We start from the raw sequence: 21290 nt of genomic DNA on the forward strand, positions 1-21290 counted from the left end.
TCTGGACTCAAATAGGTCGAACTAAATCTCACTTACTCCGAATGAGATCGCATTTCGAGTGAATACCTAAGGTAAATTGTATTCACTTGGACTGGTCATAAACTTTAAACTGGTTTCGAATATTTTAGCCATAGGATATTCTACATACTAATGTCCATAAAATGTTCACTCGAAATACGTTCTCATTCTGAGCAAGTGAGATTTGGTTCGCTCGTTTTTCGTTGTCCAGATTAACAAAAAACCTAAAGAGATTATCGTTCACACCATTGAGATTGTGATTCACTCGAAGTCATTTGACTGTATGATCTCAATTAGTTGAAGCTTATCTTGTTCTACCTTTCAAACCAAACAATTATTCTTCATTGATTGTAATCAATTCTCTGATTTTCCCACTCTTAATCAACTACACTAGAAATTTATATTGTCCCGTTTAGACTCTTCTAATCAACATGCCAGTGATTTTGATTCTTAAACATAAGTTGTCTTGATCTGTAACATTTTCTCATTTCATTTTACTCTTTCAACCTGATTGTCAATATATTCAATTCTAACTGTTAATTTTTAATCCATTTCTCTTTTTCTCTCTCTTCCAAAAATGCCATCAATCGATGGATCCGATTCACTTTCAAACGGACATCAACTGCTTTCCCATTCTAATGGTCAATCTAATGGTTTAATCGGTTTTCATCCTGTTTTAAGAGCGATGGCGAAAAGTTCAACCAATGGATCAACAAGTAAAGTGGCTTATGAGAATCGTGATGAACTTCACAAAGCTCAAAGGATCGTAGTTAAGGTTGGAAGTGCTGTTCTAACCCGTGAAGATCAGTGTGGCTTTGCTCTTGGAAGATTAGCATCGATTGTTGAACAAGTCTCTGAACTTCGTAACAAGGGTAAAGATGTGATCATTGTGACCAGTGGAGCGGTTGCTTTGGGTAAACAGAAAATCGCCACCGAGCTAAAAATGTCCCAATCAATGAGACAAACAATCCGACAATTAACCAGTGAATCAACTTCTGGTATTCAATCCTCAGCTCCTCAGGTTCGAGCTGCTGCAGCCATTGGACAAAGTAACCTAATGGCTCTTTACGACACCATGTTTGTTCAATATGGAGTTAAAATAGCCCAAGTATTGGCCACAAAGAGCGATTTCCATAATCCAATAAGTCGAATCAATTTGAGTTACACTATCGATGATTTACTTCACCTAAGTATTGTCCCAATCGTCAATACCAATGACGTTATTGTTTCCCCAATGATGCCTGATCATCCAGAGATAATCATCGAACCAGAAACAGGACCAAAAGAGGTAAAAATAACAACAAACATTAAAATTCAAAAAACAGAGTTATTAATATAAATTATTTCTTCTCCACCAGCAAGCAATTATGGTCCATGACAATGATAGTTTAGCCGCTTTACTTTCCGTTGAAATTGGTGCTGATTTACTAATCATTTTATCAGATGTTGATGGTGTTTACACTGCCCCACCAGACCAACAAGGATCTAAATTGATAAACATTTACTCGACCAACAGTGAGAATCCTGTTACTTTTGGCAGTAGTAACAAAGTTGGAACTGGTGGAATGAAGTCTAAAGTGGACGCTGCCTCTTGGGCATTAGATCGAGGAGTGACCACTGTTATTTGCAATGGACACGAGACGAATGCAATTAAAAGAATCGTCGATGGATACAAAATTGGAACCTTTTTCACCAATTATCGAGAAGAGGTTTCATCAGTTGAAATTTTAGCTGCCAAAGGTAAATAAAGAAGTTACCTTTGTCCGATTAAGCAATAATCAACGCGAATTTATTTGATTTCATAGCTCGTATTGGTGGTGCAAAATTGGCATCTTTAAAGCCGGAAGAAAGAGCCGACATCCTGGAAACTATTGCGAATCTTTTGACCGAGAATAAATCGGAAATACTGGCTGCTAATAAAAAGGATTTAAAACAAGCAACAGAATCAGGTAACTATTAATATAATTACTTAGTGTAAAATATTGACCACTAATTGTTTTCTTCATCATTATTAAGGTTTAGCTCCTGTTTTATTATCCAGATTGAAGTTGGATGAAAAAAGCTGAAAAGTTTATCCGATGGATTGAAATCAATAGCAGAGAAATCAAAGTTGATGTTGAATCGAGTGATTAAAGAGACAATTATCGCCGATAATTTGATCTTGAAACAAATAACTGTCCCTATTGGAAATATTTTAATAATTTTCGAGTCACGACCTGATTGTCTTCCACAAATCGCCGGCCTATCAATCGCAACGGGAAATGGAATCATATTGAAAGGAGGAAAAGAAGCCAATCATTCAAACCAATTTCTTTGGCAACTTATCCAAAAGGCACTTTCAAAATATCATGTTGAAGATTCTGTTGCATTGGTAAATATTAACAATCTAAATATTAATTCATATATCAAAGTTCAACTGGTTAATATTAAGAGTTATAAAGAGTATTGATTGTTACATGTGATCGGGTATTTTAGAATGAGGAAGTCCCATCAAAACACTAAGAACGAAAAAAACCCAAAGGAAAGTTTTCTAATTGAATGTGTTGACAATTTAGATAATTTTTATTTACTTTTGATTTTCTGTGGATAAAGAGCAGTTAATTGTGTTACTAATTATAACCAAAATCACTTGAACATTTGTGATACAAATGAAAACACATGAATTTAAGATGTGATCTGATGGGAAAATGTCTCAATTACTTAGTATTCAAAGAAATTCTTATCAGGATTACCATGAAAATAATGAATAAACCCAAGGTAATTTTGACTTTTTTCTGATTAATCTTTAGGTTAATACCCGGGAAGAGATTGGCGAGTTAATTACATTGGAAAGTCACATTGATCTAATTATTCCCCGTGGGTCATATGATCTTGTTCGTAGTATTAAAGAAAAGGCTGGTACTATTCCCGTTCTTGGACATTCTGAAGGAGTTTGTCATGTTTATGTTGATAAAGATGCCGATCTAAAGAAAGCAATTGATATTGGTAAATATCTCATCAAATTGTTAAGATTGAGTATCCGATTGAGTATACGATTATTAATTTTCATTCAAATTCTCTGTTTTATTCTAATAGTTATCGATTCCAAATGTGATTATCCTTCTGCTTGCAATGCAATGGAAACTCTTTTACTTCACAAATCTTTAGTTAATAGCGACTTTTTCCTTAAACTTTGCAATGAATTAAAAGCCAAAGGGGTGACAGTTCATTCTGGACCTAAACTTGTTTCTATCTTGACCTTTGCTCCACCTTTAACTGATTCATTGAAAAAAGAGTATGGAACCTTAGATTGTACCATTGAACTGGTCGACGATGTGGAAGAAGCAATTACGCATATCAATACTTTCGGAAGTGGTCACACCGATGTTATTATCTCAGAAAATGGTAAATTTCGTCAGGAAACTCGGTGTTGCGATTATTGTGAATATCAGTTCTGACCTTTAACTTTCTATTTTTTTTCCTTTTCAGATGAAACAACCTCTTTATTCACTTCGAGAGTCGACAGTGCCTGTTGTTTTCACAACTGTAGTTCTCGATTTGCTGATGGCTATCGATTTGGTCTTGGTGAGTTCTCATCTTAATTTCTTTTCAAGGATTTAATAGTTTACTAATCATTTACACATTTTCCATCAATAGGTGCTGAAGTCGGAATCAGTACAGGCAAAATTCATGCCCGAGGACCTGTTGGGATGGAAGGTCTCTTATCAACAAAATGGATTCTCACTGGAAGTGGGCAAACAGTTCAAAACTTCACGGAAGGAGTTTATCAATATAAACACATCGAGGTTCAACCAAAAAACAACTAAATCAATTCGAAAGTTTCGAGAAGTTGATAGAAAATGAGAAAAAATTCAATTCATTTGTACTCAATGTTCAAAGTGCCTAATCGATTTGTATTTTTTTTATTGATTATCTAAAATTTGACTGCAATAGATCAAATTTAATTAATCTCCCTTACCAACTTTTCCGTTCAATAAACAATTAAATTGTTACAACTTATCTTATTGAATCTTCATCAGGATGTTTACTTTCTCGACCCAATTCTAGATTTGAATTGAACCTATTCAGTTGATCATCATCTCACCATCAAAATTCATCCCTGATCTTTTTGTATTCTCATTAAATCGTCATTTTTTCGTTAAGTAGTCATATTAACCGTCTTGATTGTGCATCAGAGGACTGAACTTGTTAATATGGCTACAATTAATGAACTTATCGCAAGCTTTGATAGCCATTTGATGGGAATTATAATTTAATTCTAATAATATGTCAAAGGGTAACAATGTTAATATTTAATATAATATTTTCTCTGATAATTTTACAAGTTATAGTCTCGAATTTATTTAATATGTACAATCAAAAATGTATAACCAATTTATTTTTCGATGGGAATGACCATCTATGGATAGAACTGATCTCAATACTTATATGACAATAATCAGGTTCCTCTTTTCTATCCAAAATCGTATATTGAACTGAGTTAAAACCATCACGAGTTGCCCGACGTTTCGCCATCCTGAGTAACGCAGTTCTAAAAAGAAATTAATGAAAAATAAAACAATCAGCTGAGTAATTATGAAAAAAATCGCGCAAACTACTCGACTAAATTAATGATTAAAATAAAATTTTCTCAATGCTAAATTCAAAGCTCTGATCTGTTACCTGACAATATCAGGGGATTCCGCTCGATGGCTATGTTTTATCATTGTGTATCGTCCCACCGATTCGGGAGGTCGAGTTATATTCAGATTATGAAATTTTAATCTAAAACATTGAAGAGAATGAGATCAAATTAAAATCAAATTCAAATGACATATTTAAATAAGTATGAGTCTATTAAAGCAATTGACCAATAATTTGATTGACAAGAGCAACGAACAAACTTTTAAAGTTTTATTAATAAAAAAAACTATTGAATTTCACAATTTATGCAAATAATAGTTGAACGATTTCCCAATAATTTTGTAATAAAAATGTAATAATTTAATTTCAACTGTTTGGGTCAACTATCAATCAAAATGAATGTCAATTGGTAAGGACAATTTACTTTTATAGCCTTTTGGTTGGTTTTTATTACACTGGTCATTTTACTGGTCATCATTATCAAGATAATGTTTGCAAGTTGGTTAAATCTATTCTGTCTCATTTCATTTAATAGATGAAATAATCGTAGAAAAAGTTTATAAAGAAACAATCAGGATAATCATCATGCTTATAAAATAGATGACCAGCTGATTGAGTTTCCATTGTTAAAAAATAATAATAAAGTCTAACTGGACAGTTTAAATTGATTTATAATCATCATTATCATGATAACAGTCATTATATTGATTCTGATGGTCTAGTTTTAAAAGTAAACTATTTTATTTTTCAAGATGATTATCATCATAAACATGATAATGATCAAATCATCAAGAAAGGACATTTTTTCCAAGGTGTAAAACGCATTATATTATATGAAAAGTTCATTATTTTCAGGATTTATCACCATGTGTATTGACAAGACTGAGTTTCTAGTTTCTTATGACAACAAACTAAAATCAGAGTGAAATATGATCACCTAAGTGACAGAATTGATTGAATCGATTGCGATGATGATGATGATGATGCTTATATTCATTATCGTGTTCATGGTAAATTGTCATAATAAAGTTTCAATCTCAGGTAAGTAAGCAAATAAAATTTCACCATTTGAAAGTTAAACTTGATTGAATTTTTTTTCCTTTGGAAGTTACTTGAATTCAATCTCATATTTCAATTCAAGTTGAAAGTTTCTCATGTCTCCACATAGATAACTTGATTTACCTTGATGATAATGATGATAAGCAAGATGAGAAACCTTTTTAAACAGTCAAATGGATGTTTAATGATCCAAAACCGGAACAAGTTCTAAGATTTTCACCATAATGATGTGGATCATCATGAAGATGATGCACTCATATTGATAATGGAAGATTAAAAGTCAGAGAAAAAAAATATATCTGAAAACTTTTTCTCTAAAGTTCATTTATCGACAGAATGTAAGATCAAATTCAGCTTAAGGTACACGAGAAAAGGAAAACGATCTAACAAAATAAGGATCGATCACTTTAAATGAGTAAAAGTGCTAATAGCACATTAGCCAAAACTTGAAATTTCCAAATATTTTCGATGCTAATTTCTATAACACCAATCAGTCTGTTCATAAGGAGAATCGATAGCATTTTCATGCACGAGAAAGAGAGATTCAGGGGAACTAGGAAGTGGATCAAGATGAACAGAGGAAAAGCAAATGAACAACTGATGATGATGAAGAAAAATATGAAATTTTGTAAAGTACTTTGGACTCACTTAACTTATTGAAGAGGCTTATTATCATTTATTTTTCTTCCATCTCCATGTTCGAGAAAAAAACATCCCTACGAATATAAAAGAGGAATCGATTTTTTTTCTTCTCTTTATTCTGTATTTCGTTTTCATCCTCATCTTTTAACTTTTACCTTCTCTTTCTCCATCATCATTTTCTCTCCTTATCATAATCTCTCTCTCGTTCTTTTTCATGCATTTTTCTCTTCGTGCTAGACTTTTCTTCCCTTCGATTTCGAGATAATTTGTGTTTTTCCTTTTCTAATGATATTCGATTAGAACTTTTTTTTTCTTTTTACCATTTTTCTAAAGACATTAAACACAATTGGTTCATTTATAATTATTCCAATTTTTTATCCATTCATTTTTTTCAACGAATAAAAATTAATCAGAATAACACCAATTAATTGATGTAATTGAATTAAAAGAAATTTGAAACGATATAGTTTTCATGTTTTCATCATTACTATTATGTGAAATGGTTGAACTTTAATTGTAATTAATTTACTCTGTTAGTAGTTAGGAGTGATTACAGTTTCATAATTAAATCGATTCTGAGATGAATTTATTATCATGATAGTCTCATCATTCATGATAAATAACTGAAGTTGCTGAAACTTTAACGAAGATAATTTTGCCTTATCCTGTATAAAGTGATTGTATTGATACTAAACAATCAGCTAATCATTTAGTTAAACAGTTTGAACCATTTGCGAGCGTGTTTTTGATCACTCTCAATCAATTCAATCTTGATCACTGTGACAAACAATTAGTTATTATCATTATGAATTGTCATCAGAATCAATAGAAATTGATTAATTGTAATCTCGAAAGGGTCAAAACTGGTCAAATGCTTAAGGTGTAATAATGAGAGTTATTTTGTTAAAAGGGAGGTGAAAATATGTCAGGTCAAGATGATGAAAATGATTCATTGAAACTGAATTTTATGATAAAATCAATAATGAGTTTTGTTATAATATTGTAATGATCCAAAATTGAAAAGGTTATCGAGAAAATTATCTAATGTTGATTTAGGTGTTCACTTAATTAGTTAGTCCAAAGTCGTTTTTAATTAAGAAATTGCTACGAGAAAAACAAACAAAGATCAAGGTGATAATGAAGGAAAAGTCAAGGTACCAGAATTGTAGACAGAGAAATAGAAAGAGAAAATTTTGATATAAAATAAGGTTGAATAACCAGTATAGTTAGTCTGGTTGTGGTCCCGATCTTAGTTGAAATTGGTTTGTGTGTGAGTATCCTCATCAAAGTGAAACGAAAAATTGTAATTTGTTTAATATCGAAATTGAGAAGAAATTAAAGTTTGTGTTAAGTGAAAATAAATCAATTTCAAATTTCATCATCAACCTCAACTTTTACATTTGGAGGTCCCACCGAGAGCTCAAGCCAGTGGTCAACTTTATCACCCTTGAGATCAAAACAACTTGGATATATTTATTCAGTCAATTTCCCCTTTCTCTTTGTGTCTTTGTGTTTCTTTACTTTATGACCTCAAGTCCTGACCTTGAAACACTAACTTATTTCACCATGGCCGAAAGAAAACCCTTATCCTTGGCCCCACCTCGTGGTCCAAAAATACCATCGTTTAGTGGTGCTTTCAGCAATGAAGCACTTAAATTCATCACCAAGTTCACCTCGTTGGCCCAAGTGTATGGCTGGAACGATAAGGAACGGCTCGATAGGGTAAGTCTGTATCTCGAAGACACTGCTGCTTCTTGGTTTCAACAAGACATTAGTCCACATCTAAGTGACCCTAATTATACTTGGGATGAATTTATATCTGATTTCAAATCGACCTTCTTACCCTCCGAGTATGAATCATATATTAATCAACAATTATCGAGTAGAAAACAACGTTCAGATGAACCGGTCACTAAATTTATAATCGATGTCAAAGAATTATGCAGTAAATTAAATAAGAATGAGAAAGAAACAATGCGTTATCTCTTCGAAGGTGTTAGGGCCGATATTAAGACCGTTTTATATGGACTAAATCCAACTACGATAAAAGAATTTACCGATCATGCAAAAAATTTGGAGCGAAATTCTAATAATACCACAAATCCTGAGGTCGCTGAATTGAAACAGATGATCATGGAGTTAAAAAATGGACTAACCATGAGAACTACCCGAGTTAACCAGATAGAACCAGATTCATCCAGAAACGGTAAGCCTATAATCTGTTACTATTGTAACAAAGTAGGCCATATTCAGGCCAACTGTTATTTCCGTATCCGTGACCAAGGCGCAAGCGCCAATCAACAAAGGCCTTTGTTCACCTCTAATCATCAACCAAATCGACCATTCCCAACTCACCCTCAACCCAGTTACCCTCATCCAAGATACCAACCACCCAATTACCCACCGTATTCGCCCTTTTCCCAATTACCCTATTCTCATAATCAAACCCAAGCCCAAAGTTCCACCAACAATCACTCATTTCATAACTACCCATATCAAAACCAAACCTCGTCTAATCAGTTACCCCCAGTGAACCGCCCGCAACAATATCCTCTGAATCATCATCATCGAGACCATCAAGTGAACCAACCAGTGACCCATCGACCGAACCCAGTGAACGTTCAGCAACCTTATAGTGCTGGTCACCCTCCACCGCCTCCCAGGGCAAACTGTTTAAGTGATTATGATGAAAATTACATTTTCATTCAGTGCTCAGTGAATAATAGAAAATTAAGAGGCCTCATCGACACGGGATCAACCGTTTCCATCATCAAACAAGCATGGGCTGATCCGAATCAAATCCAATATTATGGCGGCCCCGCAGTTAAATCGGCAAGTGGTCATTGTTTGAACATCATCGGTCGCACCAGGTTATTAATAACCGCCGGATCTCTAACCGTAGGAGTTTGGACCAACCTTCTGGTTGTTGACGATTCTTTCGCTTATGATCTTCTTCTTGGAAACAATTTCAACCGAGCAGCGAGACTCCAGTTAGACCTTGGAACCATGGAGTTAGTCCACCAGTCCACCAATGATGATAAGTACCCTGGAAAAGTTTTCATTACGAATTTAGATAAAAATAACCTTTGTTATAGTCCCACCGTAGATTTAGAGAATGGGTTAGTCCCATTAAATTTTGATGTAATTGATGAAAATAACCACGACACAGACCATTGCTTGATAGTTGAAACCGTAAATGATGTCGAAATGTTGCATGAGTGGAATTACTTTGACTTTTCACTTGAATCATCTCATGAAGTTTTCAATTTAGACTTAGAGGTTAGTCCAAGTCCTGTTAGTCCGAATAATTTCATTCCGAAAATAGTTAGTCCAATCGAAGTTAGTCCAATTCAAGTTGTCTCATTTAATTCTGATCTTAGTTCTGAGTTTTATTGTGGGAACCCCGAACAATCAAACTTAGTCGTCGATAAACAACTAGAACTAAATCAATGTCTTCCATATAATTCGTATGAATGTCCAACGCAGTTTTCCCTTATCGATTATGACTGTAATGAAAATGAAAAGTATGTCAGTCCAGCATGTTTTAATCAAAATGAGTCAGAGATCAATGATTTTAAACCCGCACATTCGGAATTTGTTAACCAACAGTCAGCAATTCCAACACCTTCACCCCTATCATCCTCATCACCTCCCTTACCCTCAGCATCCTCTTCATCATCGACCAAAGACGAACTTGAAGTATACCATTTGAAGAATGAACAAGAGAAAATAGTAAGAGAGACATTGGACGAGTTTAGTCCAGCTTTCGCTTTCGATAAGTCTAATTTAGGAAATTGTACATTATTTTACAATACAATTGTTACTGGAAATTCCAATCCAATTCATAGTCATTCAGCCTATTCGCAAATAATATTAGAAACACAAAGGGAGTCACCTTCAGCTGGCAATCCTTCATGCAATAGACCCAAAGTTAAGAACAGTTGATCCTAATCCATTATCCACTGTAGTTCGAGTTAAGGCTAACAACAAATCTCCAAAAATAATTTGAAAGAAAATAATGCGTCTGAATCATCCTCACCTAACCTAACCCCTCGCCGATCCATTCGAATCAGAAACGTACCAATGAGATTTTCACCCGTGTTATTGATTAGTCTCATAGCATTAACCACCCTCTCACCCCCGATCAGTGAGTCAGTGTCGACCAAGTCCGATCTGATCATCTGGAGAACGTCTAACACCGCCCCTGTTAATGGTTCAGTTGGAGTTGACATAAACACGAAATCTTCATCACCTTTTTCACCTTTAGTCCAGTCAATTATTTGCGCTAGATTTGACCACGAGTTTCTACATCGCTGGTGGCTTTATAAACCAGTTTTCTCACACAAAACTTAGAAATGTTTACCAGTGTCAACGATCAAGTAATTGCCGAACAACAGTTGATAAGATTTGAAAGATTTATCATCCTCAGTATCAAAAGAAGAAGCCAGTCGAAACGATCAACCCATCCTCACAAGATTCCATCCAATTAGCCCGTCGTCGTTTAATTAGATCCATCCCAAGATTCGATTTTCCTCCTCCACCACCAGTTTTGTCCGTCTGAATAGGCATTATCATCATCCAAGTAGCGTTAGTCCACATTACCAAGTCATCCACATTGCCTAGTTATTGTTAGTCCACGTTACCAAGTCATCATCCACCTCTGCGTACCATAAGTCCACCTTTCTAATCATCATTAGCCTCTAGGTACCGTTAGTCCATATTTCCGAGTCATCATTATCGTCTAAGTATGGTTAGTCCACCTCACCCAGTTCTCATCATCGTCTAAGTATGGTTAGTCCACCATTTCGAGTCATCATCATCGTCTAAGTATGGTTAGTCCACCTTTTTCAATCACCATCATCGTCTATGTATCGTTAGTCCACATTTCCTACTCATCATTAGCCTCTAAGTATCGTTAGTCCACCTCACCCAGTTCTCATCATCGTCTAAGTATGGTTAGTCCACAATTTCGAGTCATCATCACCTTCTGAGTGTCGTTAGTCCAAGTATTCTAGGTTACTCTCATAAGTTTATTATTGTTAGTCCAAAAGGAAAAGGAAGTCAACAGTTAATTAAATTCAAATTCAAAAGAAAAATTTATTGAATCAATCAGTAGAATTTATTCCAAACTTTTTGGAGAGAGGGAATCATCCCGTTGCAATTAGGAATTTTCCTTGCATGAGAGTGGACCAGGTGAGAAATTAAGTTTTTCCACCGTTTAGGCTCTTTCACCTTAAAACAATAAGGGCAAAATCGACATTTTAAATGATCCTGAGCGGTTGAAAACCCGACCCAGAACCCATAGTGCGGAGTGTTAATCAGCTCAGATAATAAGCGATTAATGAAAGGATATGGGTTATTGGTTAGTCGCCTGCGAATATGGACTAATGCTGGAAACTTCAGGTCAAAAATTTCTCCCTCGTTCATTTTTTTTAATAAAATAGTTGGGTGTGGAAAATTATCATCATCATCAACATCATTTTCCTCCAATTTATTATCTCCCTTTCCTTCATCCTTATGATCCTTTTCATCCCTATCTCCATCCTCATCCTTATCAGCATCTTCCTCTTCATCATCTCCCTCCTCTAAAAAAATCATGGATTCACAAAATGCCTCGACATCTGTAGCAATGGGTGACATTCTATTCATTGTAATGACCGCGCGTAAATATTCATTGGAGTCAGAAATAGAAGCAAATGTTTCCATCATCGCCCTAACCTCAGCCACACACTAACATACAATAAGAAAGAAAAATAGAAGAATAACAAAACAAAATTAATATGAATCTACATAAGAAAATGAGTAAGAAGTTTCTTTTTTTTACCTGTAGAAAATCGGAGTAAACCTTTGCCGACATGGTGAAAGTAGAAATAGAAGAAAAAAAAATTTTTTAAGGTAATAAGAGATGAAAATTTTGAATAAGAAACAAATAAAAAAAAAAACTCAATAATCAAAATAAACAAAAAAAAAAAAAATTTTTAAGATGAATAATGAAGGCGAATAAGAAGAAAAAGTTGTGTTATTGTTGTTGCAAATAGAAAGACGGAAACAGAAATGACCCCATAGTTGTTGTTAACTACGACCGAACGGTTGAGCGATCTATCGCAAGCTTCGATAGTATTGACCCAAAAAAAAAGTTAGTTTCGTTAATTTAGTTAAATTAGTTAATTGTTCCTCAAGAGGCTTCGGACTAACTAGAAGGGGTGAATGTAATGATCCAAAAATTAAAAGGTTATCGAGAAAATTATCTAATGTTGATTTAGGTGTTCACTTAATTAGTTAGTCCAAAGTCGCTTTTAATTAAGAAATTGTTACGAGAAAAACAAACAAAGATCAAGGTGATAATGAAGGTAAAAGTCAAAGTACCACGAATTGTCGACAGAGAAAATAGAAAGAGAGAAAAATTTCATATAAAAATAAGGTTGAATAACCAGTATAGTTAGTCTGGTTGTGGTCCCGATCTTAGTTGAAATTGGTTTGTGTGTGAGTATCCTCATCAAAGTGAAACGAAAAATTGTAATTTGTTTAATATCGAAATTGAGAAGAAATTAAAGTTTGTGTTAAGTGAAAATAAATCAATTTCAAATTTCATCATCAACCTCAACTTTTACAATATCATGATGATAATAATGAAGAAAATTAATGAATCAGAATCAAAGTTAATCATCTGACTCGAAATCAATCATGATAAAGTTAAAAGTTGACAAACATGATTAAACTGAATCAATTAGCTTCAACAATTAATCATCTTGCTGATTTTAGCTATTGGATTTTGATTAAACTAATCAGGAAAAGTTTAAAAAAGTTCAATTGAAAAACTCAGAGTAAATCTGATTGTGTGGAAGAAATTTTTCCACCATGAAAACCAATAGATATAACTTTATATTCAGAGAAACAGATCCATCTCATTCATGCGCGAGGATGAATTCAATATCATGGTTGTTCATCATGAAGATGAAGAGACAATAATAATAATTTCATTTCAACAGTGAGACTCATCTCATGGAAGAGAGAGAGAGAGAGAGAGAGAGAGAGAGAGAGAGAGAGAGAGAGAGAGAGAGAGAAAAGTCATAAAAAAATAAATAGAACATGAGATTTTCTCTGTGAACATAATCTCCAACTATTCACCCTCAAGGCAGTAAAATATTGATATATACTCATCAGAGCATTTATCAGAATACTAATAATGGATAAACATCACGAAGAGATGAAAACAGTTTCCATGAAATTATTGCGATTCTGTAATATTTGTTTTCTCTCGAATTTTCTGTTTTTTTTGTTCTATTGAACATAATCTTCATCTTTTAATAATAGACAAGATATGATGATGATGATTAGGGAAATATAAGCTTGATAAATTTCTCTCCTCTCATTGTATCAACACATAATAACCATTCCAACTTATCATTCAATAGCCTGAGGGCTTCAGTATTCATGTATACTCATTATCCTTCAACTTATTACATTTCCAATTGTGATGATTGATTATTAATTATTATCAATAACTAATTTATCTTGATATCAATTACGACAAATACTAATTGATTAAAGTTGTTTTCGCTTTTATTTAATCAATTGAATGATTAGAAAAAGAATAACAATAAAAGAGAAAGAAAAAGAGACTGAAAGTTAATCCATTTTTGTTTTCGTTTTCTCGATTTTCTAATTCATGTTCGAACGTTCATGTCCAATGTCCGCTATAATGGACATTCAATGTTGATTCTGAGAAACAATGAGGTGATAATACTTAATCTACACCCTGGGAACTTGATGTGTTAAATGTTTATCTTTATTTTTCTTTTAGTGTTATGGTTATATTGAATTCTGTTGAAATGATTTTGGTGATAATGCTCATTGGTTATATTGAAAGTCACTGAATTGATTATCATTTGTGTTGGTCAACTTTTCTTCAAGATTAAATCACAACTATCACAAGGAATTAGAAACACATCCATTAAAGTTAATTGTCCATTTATGGATAAAGTTTGTTTTTCAATCTAAATTAATCTGATAAATGTAACAATCAAATAGATAAACCAGTTAATGGTCAATGCAAACTAATAACAACTATCAAAATACTTGACCACATCAATTGATAATCTTTAATCACAACTTGTTATTATCACGTTTGCTGACTGTCACAATTTAATCAATCAGTTTTAATTTTCTTCCAATTTTGTCACTCTCTAAATATAATAATACAATTAAACTTTACATTTAAATTGTTTACCCTTAGGCTGAATTAGATCAGCAAAGTAATAGATAAACCTATGAAGCAAATCACCTAATTCACTAAATTATTAATAGAAATTTCAATTTCTATCTGGTAAAACTATTAAAAAGTTAAATTGTTTATCGATCAGATAATAATAATCTCCAATGATTTAATGATTAAAAAAAGAGTATCAATCAATTTATCATCAAATAAATGACTAACCATAATTTGCTATTTTGATTGTTAAGTTAACCACAATTTGGACAATCAAGTAATTGTTGAGTATATATTACATGTAAATATATTTTTCTGTATATTATGATAAAAAAAACTCTGCCGATAATTAAAGTTATAATGATCAAGTAGATTTGATAGCAATTAAGTCAAAAGTCTCCATAAACAATCAATAAACAAAGATAATAATTTGTTGTTACAAGTTGATTGTTAATAACGATGATAATTAAATGGATGAGTGAATAGAGTTAATTTTCAATTAAAGTGATTGCCGGATAATAATGCGATTTAGTTTACAACAAAAATTATTTATATTATCTGTAAATCAGTGTAGCTTTTTTTTGTTTACATTAATCAAGTCAACCAATAATTGTAATTGCTGATTCAAGGATATGAAAGTTAATTAACTTACCTGTAAGCCATATCATCATCTTCCCCACCCCATCCCCAATAGAGGTTTGAATAGCCATTTACCTGGACGAAATCAGCTTTGGTAATGGCGAAAACTCCTCCAACCAAATAAGCGTACGGAAGACTAGGGAGTAAAAGAGGAGAGAAGCCAAGAAAAAACTTCGATAACAATAAAGTTCTAATTGGTGTATATTAACAGCGATTAATAATGACAATTTGATTTTCTATTCATAATTTGAGAGAAAAAGTTATGTTGTTCCAATGTCATAATCATAATGGACAATTAACAACCGAAAACCATAATTGTGTTTATATGTAGATTTCTTTCAATTAGTTGAGCTGCTCGCTTATTAACTGCAATCAATTGTAATTGTAACCTTCAATTAGATTAAAAGTTGATGGAAAAGTTTTTTTGTATTTGTTTCAATAATACTAATCAGATGATTTGCATGTAAAATGTATTATCATAAGTGCTCAATGTACCGTTGATATTGTTGATATTCAATTTCTATCCACTTAATATGAAGAAAAAAATCATTATATTTATTACGATTCAATATCATGAGATTTTCATGGTTGGTCAATAGGTCAATAGAAAAGGTTAACAAGGGAGAGCAATAGAATGTGGAGATTTCATTTTTCAGTTTCCATGCCTGGAGGAATAATAATATTGAATAATTGGTCACTATTTATATTCCTTATGAATGGACATTAGATTGGTAAATATCATGATGATACCATGATCTTTGTATTTGAAAATACAATTTTCATGATTATTTCTCTCTCTCTCTTTCTTTTCTGCCATTATGAAGATGGTCAGTTTACTAATTTCAATTGGATACCTGATATTATTGTCATGGTGTTTATTTCACTTATATGAAACATGATATATTTTTTCTCATGAATTGTACATGATCATAATAACTTATCATTTTTTGGATACTTACGAGTAATTAAATTTATCTACAGCAACGGACATATGACGAGGTTCAAATGGACAAGAGTAAAGGTTCCTATCATCTTCAGGTATCAGGTCAACATCATGAAAGATGAAACAATGATAATCACTATCTTTTAAGGCTTCTTTAACACCGGCGTTCATGAGGACACCTTTATTGAATGTCTCATTCCCAGACTTGTCGATTAATATAAAGAAAAAAAGAGAAGAAAAAAGTTTCAGAACAGAATTTGAAAAGCGATATTTGGTCAATACATTGACTTTTAGACAACGAAAAAGTTCAGGCCACTACCGACCAAGTTCATTTGTTAAGCAAAAATATCAACTATTGTTATGTAAATTTGTTAATTTAAAATTGTTCCTCCAACTGTTAAACCTTAATTCACAATTAAGAAGGAAAATTGTTTGATTGTTGAAAAGTTTGAGAGTAAGTCGCTGTAAAGAAAATCGTAATTAATAATTAGGGTGAATTAAATAGTTTACAAACTTTGTTTTAACATTAATTATACTCTAATAATTTTAGACCATCATCATCATAAGACCTTAATTGCTGTTCAAATGCTCAACTATTGTTGAAAATTAATTAGAGTTTTCTAAAAGTATTAGATTGTTGATAATGTTGTTCATTTAGCTCTAGTTATGTTAATTTGAAATTTTCTGCAACCAACAAGATTCAATGGTCAATTTAATTGCTTTTATTAATATAATAAACAATTACCTGTTCGATTACGTAAACTTTATAGTTTAATAACTGTCTCTGTAAGATCGGGTGAAGATGATGTAATAATATCCTAAGGTGTTCCAATCGATCCCGATAAGGTATAATTATGGCTACTCGATGACGAGCATTACAATGTTCTGGCTCCCATGAGCCACCCTGTTTAAGAGCAGTTGAATGCCATGTTGATTCATCTGAGGTCCAATCATTGGAATTTATATCAAGGTCAATTTTGATTCGACCCACTAGAGAGAGAGAGAGAGAGAGAGAGAGAGAGAGAGAGAGAGAGAAAGAAAAAGGTAAATAAAAAGATTTAATTATCTTATCCAGATTATCATAAGAATGAGATAAAATAATTCTCAAAATAGAAAGAAAGAACTGAATTGGAATCTAATAACGCTAAACTATAATCTGATTGATTCCAACAATTTAATTTACCTTTTTCGATATAAGATAGTGTGAGATTAATTTCTAATAATTTTCAAATTGGATTATTTAATCAATCATTAGTTTTAATTAGTTGGATGATTAGCTTTGGATTTTTTTTTCTTGATATGAGTTATGATTAAGATTTACATTAGATCATAATTCTGGTATGAAATCGTTTATTATCAAATCTTATTGATGAAAATTAATGAGAAAAATTTTCCCCTTCATCTAGTTTTCAATCTACGATGATAATAATGATGATAATCCATTCATTAATTGAGAGAAAATACTAATATCACAGTAATTAATCAATTAGATTAACAACCCTTATATTATAATTTGTGTGTACATTTGAAATTAATTGCAATCAGAATATTAATCAGTATGGTTTAATTAGTTTCCTCATCAGCGACAGGGGGACAACCTACCGACTAATTAAATCAATATTCATCACCATCATGATTTTTACTGAATTTTCCTCAGGTTTACCCTCGAAGGTTAAATAATTTTTTCGAGTAATTGAAAATTCTAATACAATTGAATCGTAGAGTTTAATTATCAGCAATAATCAATGAATATTTAAAAGGGTAAAAAATGATAATCATCTCAATTTAATAAATTGAATTATATATATGAAAAAAGTTCATCATGAATTGAGTGAATAGATGATTGTAAATATCAATGAAAAACTGAATCATTTCAACCTCTTCAATTATGATTATCATTTGAAATGATAAATTGATAGAAAACTTTTTTCTTCACTTTTATCAAGCTCACATATCTCTAAGGAGGTGATACATGATACATGATCATTGAATTACATTGGGAATCTTAATGTATCATCTCTCCATCATCATCCACATCAACCAACTCTCACTCCCAGTAATAATATAAATGATTATTAAATCAATGGATCAAATAATATATCACCCAAATGAAATCATCTCATTTTTATTTTTCTCTCCTTGTGTCTTTACACTTACAATTAAATCAACTGAAAAATTATCATGTGTCCAAATATTTGATGATAATCTTTTAGTTTTTCTTTTCATCATCATGTCAAGAGTTATCATCGATGATGATGTTACTATTAAGATGATGATAATGTTAAGATTTTCTGATTCAATTGATTTGATAATGTAAAGTCAACAATTGTGATTCAAGTGTCTTATTTATGGCAATGGAAATGTAATTCTAATTGAAAATAACAAGAAAACTTTAAGTGTTTACATTGATATTAACAACAATCAATTGATCGTGGACACGATTTCAAATTATTTTCACTTTCAAGAGATGAATATAAGTGATGCGAGAAAAATATGACTGATGTAACGAGAATTGTTATTGAAATAGTTTGATTGAAATGTAATTGACAGGGATGGATTCAAGGGGAAGGAGATAAATAAGCTGAATCGATTGTAATCATTCAACTGAATCAATCATGAAGTGATTGAGGAATCAAGTGATGATTTAAATGGTGGACATTTTTTGCCGAGCAAATTATCATCTCCAATGATTGGTAAGAAGTGGAAGGTAGAGTAGAGAGGTGGAAAAGGATTAGATGGAAGTGGAAGGATAAAAAAGTCCACACAATTTGTTCAATTATTTGTCTTTTCTCTCTTCATTTTCAGATACAATTTGTCACATCTAATTTAATAGTCTTCTTCATCCTCCCATACTGACTTTTCTCCTCATTCACTCTGTGAATAATATCTCACTTTCAAGAATAGTAAATGAGATTCAATCATTGTAATCAAATTAATTCCAATGGTATATATTCATTGGTGAAGGAATTTTCAAACTGAGTAAAGTTTCGAGTTTACATTTTCTCTCTTGTCATCACAAGAATCGTTTCCTATTGTCTCCAAGCTCGAGTAGAACCAGGAAACAAAACAGGAAGAACATTTTTCATTTTTAAATTGTATACAATTTGTCACTGTTATTCATTGATCTAAATTAGATACACAGAAATGAAACCTTTGTAAAAAAAAACTGAATCTAAATTGTTAATGATTACATAGACAATCAGGGTAATTGCATATTGATTCATGATCGATTTCAGTTTTTTATCACTGTTGTAGTTGTATTATTCAGGTTTAATTGTGATCGTTTAAAGGTTAAATTTAGCATTCTAGGAATTGTAATCAGATTTAAATAATTCAATTTATGTATAAATTTGATCAGAAATTCAATGTTTATCATAATCTAGCCTCAACTCTCAACGATCAAGTCTGATTGAAAAGTTTTCTTCACTTTTTTATCATTATTATCATGAAATTGCTTCCGGGTTATCATGATAAGCTTCAAAAGTCATGTTATATTTAATTCTGACAATTGTAACCCTTAACAACAATCAATAAATTTCTTTGATGATACGATTACCTCAAAGGGATTATCAAGGTTAAGGGACTTGATTGAGTGTTTAATATTATTTCAAAAGAAATAGAACTTTAGTTTTTTCTCCTTCTTCCTTTTTTTTCTTCCAAATGATTCAATAAATTTCTCGCCTGATTTTAGAATTAAATCAAATCTTCAAGTTCTAAGCATTCTGATAGAATGGATTTAAAAACTCGATCTTCAAGTCATATTTTTCATCCCTCAGTTATTCCTAGTTCAGTAATAATAGAATAGTTCGAGGTATTTATAGCAAGAAGGGGAAATCATGATAAAGGTAACTGAGTACATGGCGATGATTATGATGATAATGATCAAGATAATAGATGAAATGAGTCAGAAAATTAAGAAAGATGTGACAATGATGATGAGAATAAAGTTATCATTGTAGAGTCAATAGAAATCCCTGGAACAGGAAAAAATGATGATTCTGTCTACTACAACTTAACGGTAGCAATTAGTTAACTAGATCAATATAAAAGCTCACGAATCATCATCTATGAATTAGGAGATTGTCACAATTACAATTAGGATGCTGAAATCAAGATTTTTCTTTTAATGATTCATCAAGATAGTTAACCTGAATTGTTAGTTGATTGATTAAGTTTATCTGATAAGTTGGGATTTTGAACCAATCTTACAGTTGAGAAACTTCATCATCATGTTCATGCATCTATTGGTTAGATATAAAATCAAATTGATTATATTTGATGATATTCATCATTCAGATCATGATTTTCAAGTTTACTCAATTTCCATGGTAAATTATGTTTCAAAATAGATAAACTCAAGACCAGAATTATATTAATACACATGCATCTTCAAGTGAATATTATTGCCAACCAACTTGGAGAAATTTCTTATTATTATTGTCCAATCGATGATGATTATTGTTATGAATGAAATTCTGATTATCAATGATGGTGAATGATGAATAGAATAGGAAAGTAGAAATATTTGCGGAAATGAGGTAAAAATGATTTACATCATGGAGAAATATTCAAGTTCAATCAGAAGATGAAAATTCTGTAAAAGTAAATTTTCTCAGTAAATTCATGAATGGAAGGAAAGAAAATTTTCCAAAGAGTTTTGTAAATGGAGTGATGAGTAAAAAGGAAGAAGATAAAATTTGAGAACTTGAATTACAAATGTAACTTTCATGAAGATTTCAAGAAGTGACTCAAGTGATTCAGATTCTAATTTTCTAACCCTGATCATGTCTACTCATAATTCAGAATGTTTCTCAATTAGTTCAATGTTGACATAAGAAATTAAATTAACATGGAAAACCTCAAATTAATTTCATCTACTTATATAAAGTTAAGATCGTGAACATTTCATGATATTCACGATGATTCCTGAAATCATAATTGATTATTCACTGGGACTTGGATAATCAATGAACGTAAATTAGATTATTATAAAGGTTAACTTTACTTGATTTGTTTACAAACTAATCATTAAGTGTGATGAAATTTAATCTCATGAAAAGAAGGACTTTCTTAACTTTATATCCCATGAGGTTAATGATGATAATTATATTACTTGTTGTAAATAAGTTTTGATTGATAATCATGATAGTTATACAA

At 31.9% G+C, this 21290-nt stretch overlaps 2 protein-coding genes across 2 annotated transcripts in view; one reads left to right on the forward strand and one right to left on the reverse strand.

Moving 5' to 3' along the window:
- Positions 1 to 186: 186 nt before the first annotated feature.
- LOC128394679 (probable delta-1-pyrroline-5-carboxylate synthase) lies at positions 187 to 4017 on the forward strand. The gene is given in 9 exon segments (XM_053355033.1): positions 187 to 1306; positions 1377 to 1758; positions 1824 to 1967; positions 2035 to 2073; positions 2076 to 2389; positions 2808 to 3003; positions 3094 to 3402; positions 3487 to 3582; positions 3655 to 4017. Coding segments are annotated over 9 exon segments (2361 nt in total). The 5' UTR covers positions 187 to 595; the 3' UTR covers positions 3825 to 4017.
- Positions 4018 to 4287: 270 nt separating this feature from the next.
- The window catches only part of LOC128394687 (beta-1,4-galactosyltransferase 4-like), a 39457-nt gene continuing 22454 nt past the window's right edge, over positions 4288 to 21290 (reverse strand). Inside the window, exons 2-6 of the mRNA XM_053355043.1 lie at positions 16879 to 17123; positions 16150 to 16337; positions 15204 to 15326; positions 4681 to 4782; positions 4288 to 4549 (exon numbers count right to left, since the gene is read on the reverse strand). Coding sequence (XP_053211018.1) covers positions 4375 to 4549; positions 4681 to 4782; positions 15204 to 15326; positions 16150 to 16337; positions 16879 to 17123 — 833 coding nt within the window. The 3' untranslated portion in view covers positions 4288 to 4374. The remainder of the gene's footprint in view (positions 4550 to 4680; positions 4783 to 15203; positions 15327 to 16149; positions 16338 to 16878; positions 17124 to 21290) is intronic.

This window comes from Panonychus citri, unplaced genomic scaffold, assembly GCF_014898815.1.
Source record: "Panonychus citri isolate SS breed McGregor unplaced genomic scaffold, ASM1489881v1 Contig00140, whole genome shotgun sequence".
Classification (NCBI taxonomy): domain Eukaryota; kingdom Metazoa; phylum Arthropoda; class Arachnida; order Trombidiformes; family Tetranychidae; genus Panonychus; species Panonychus citri.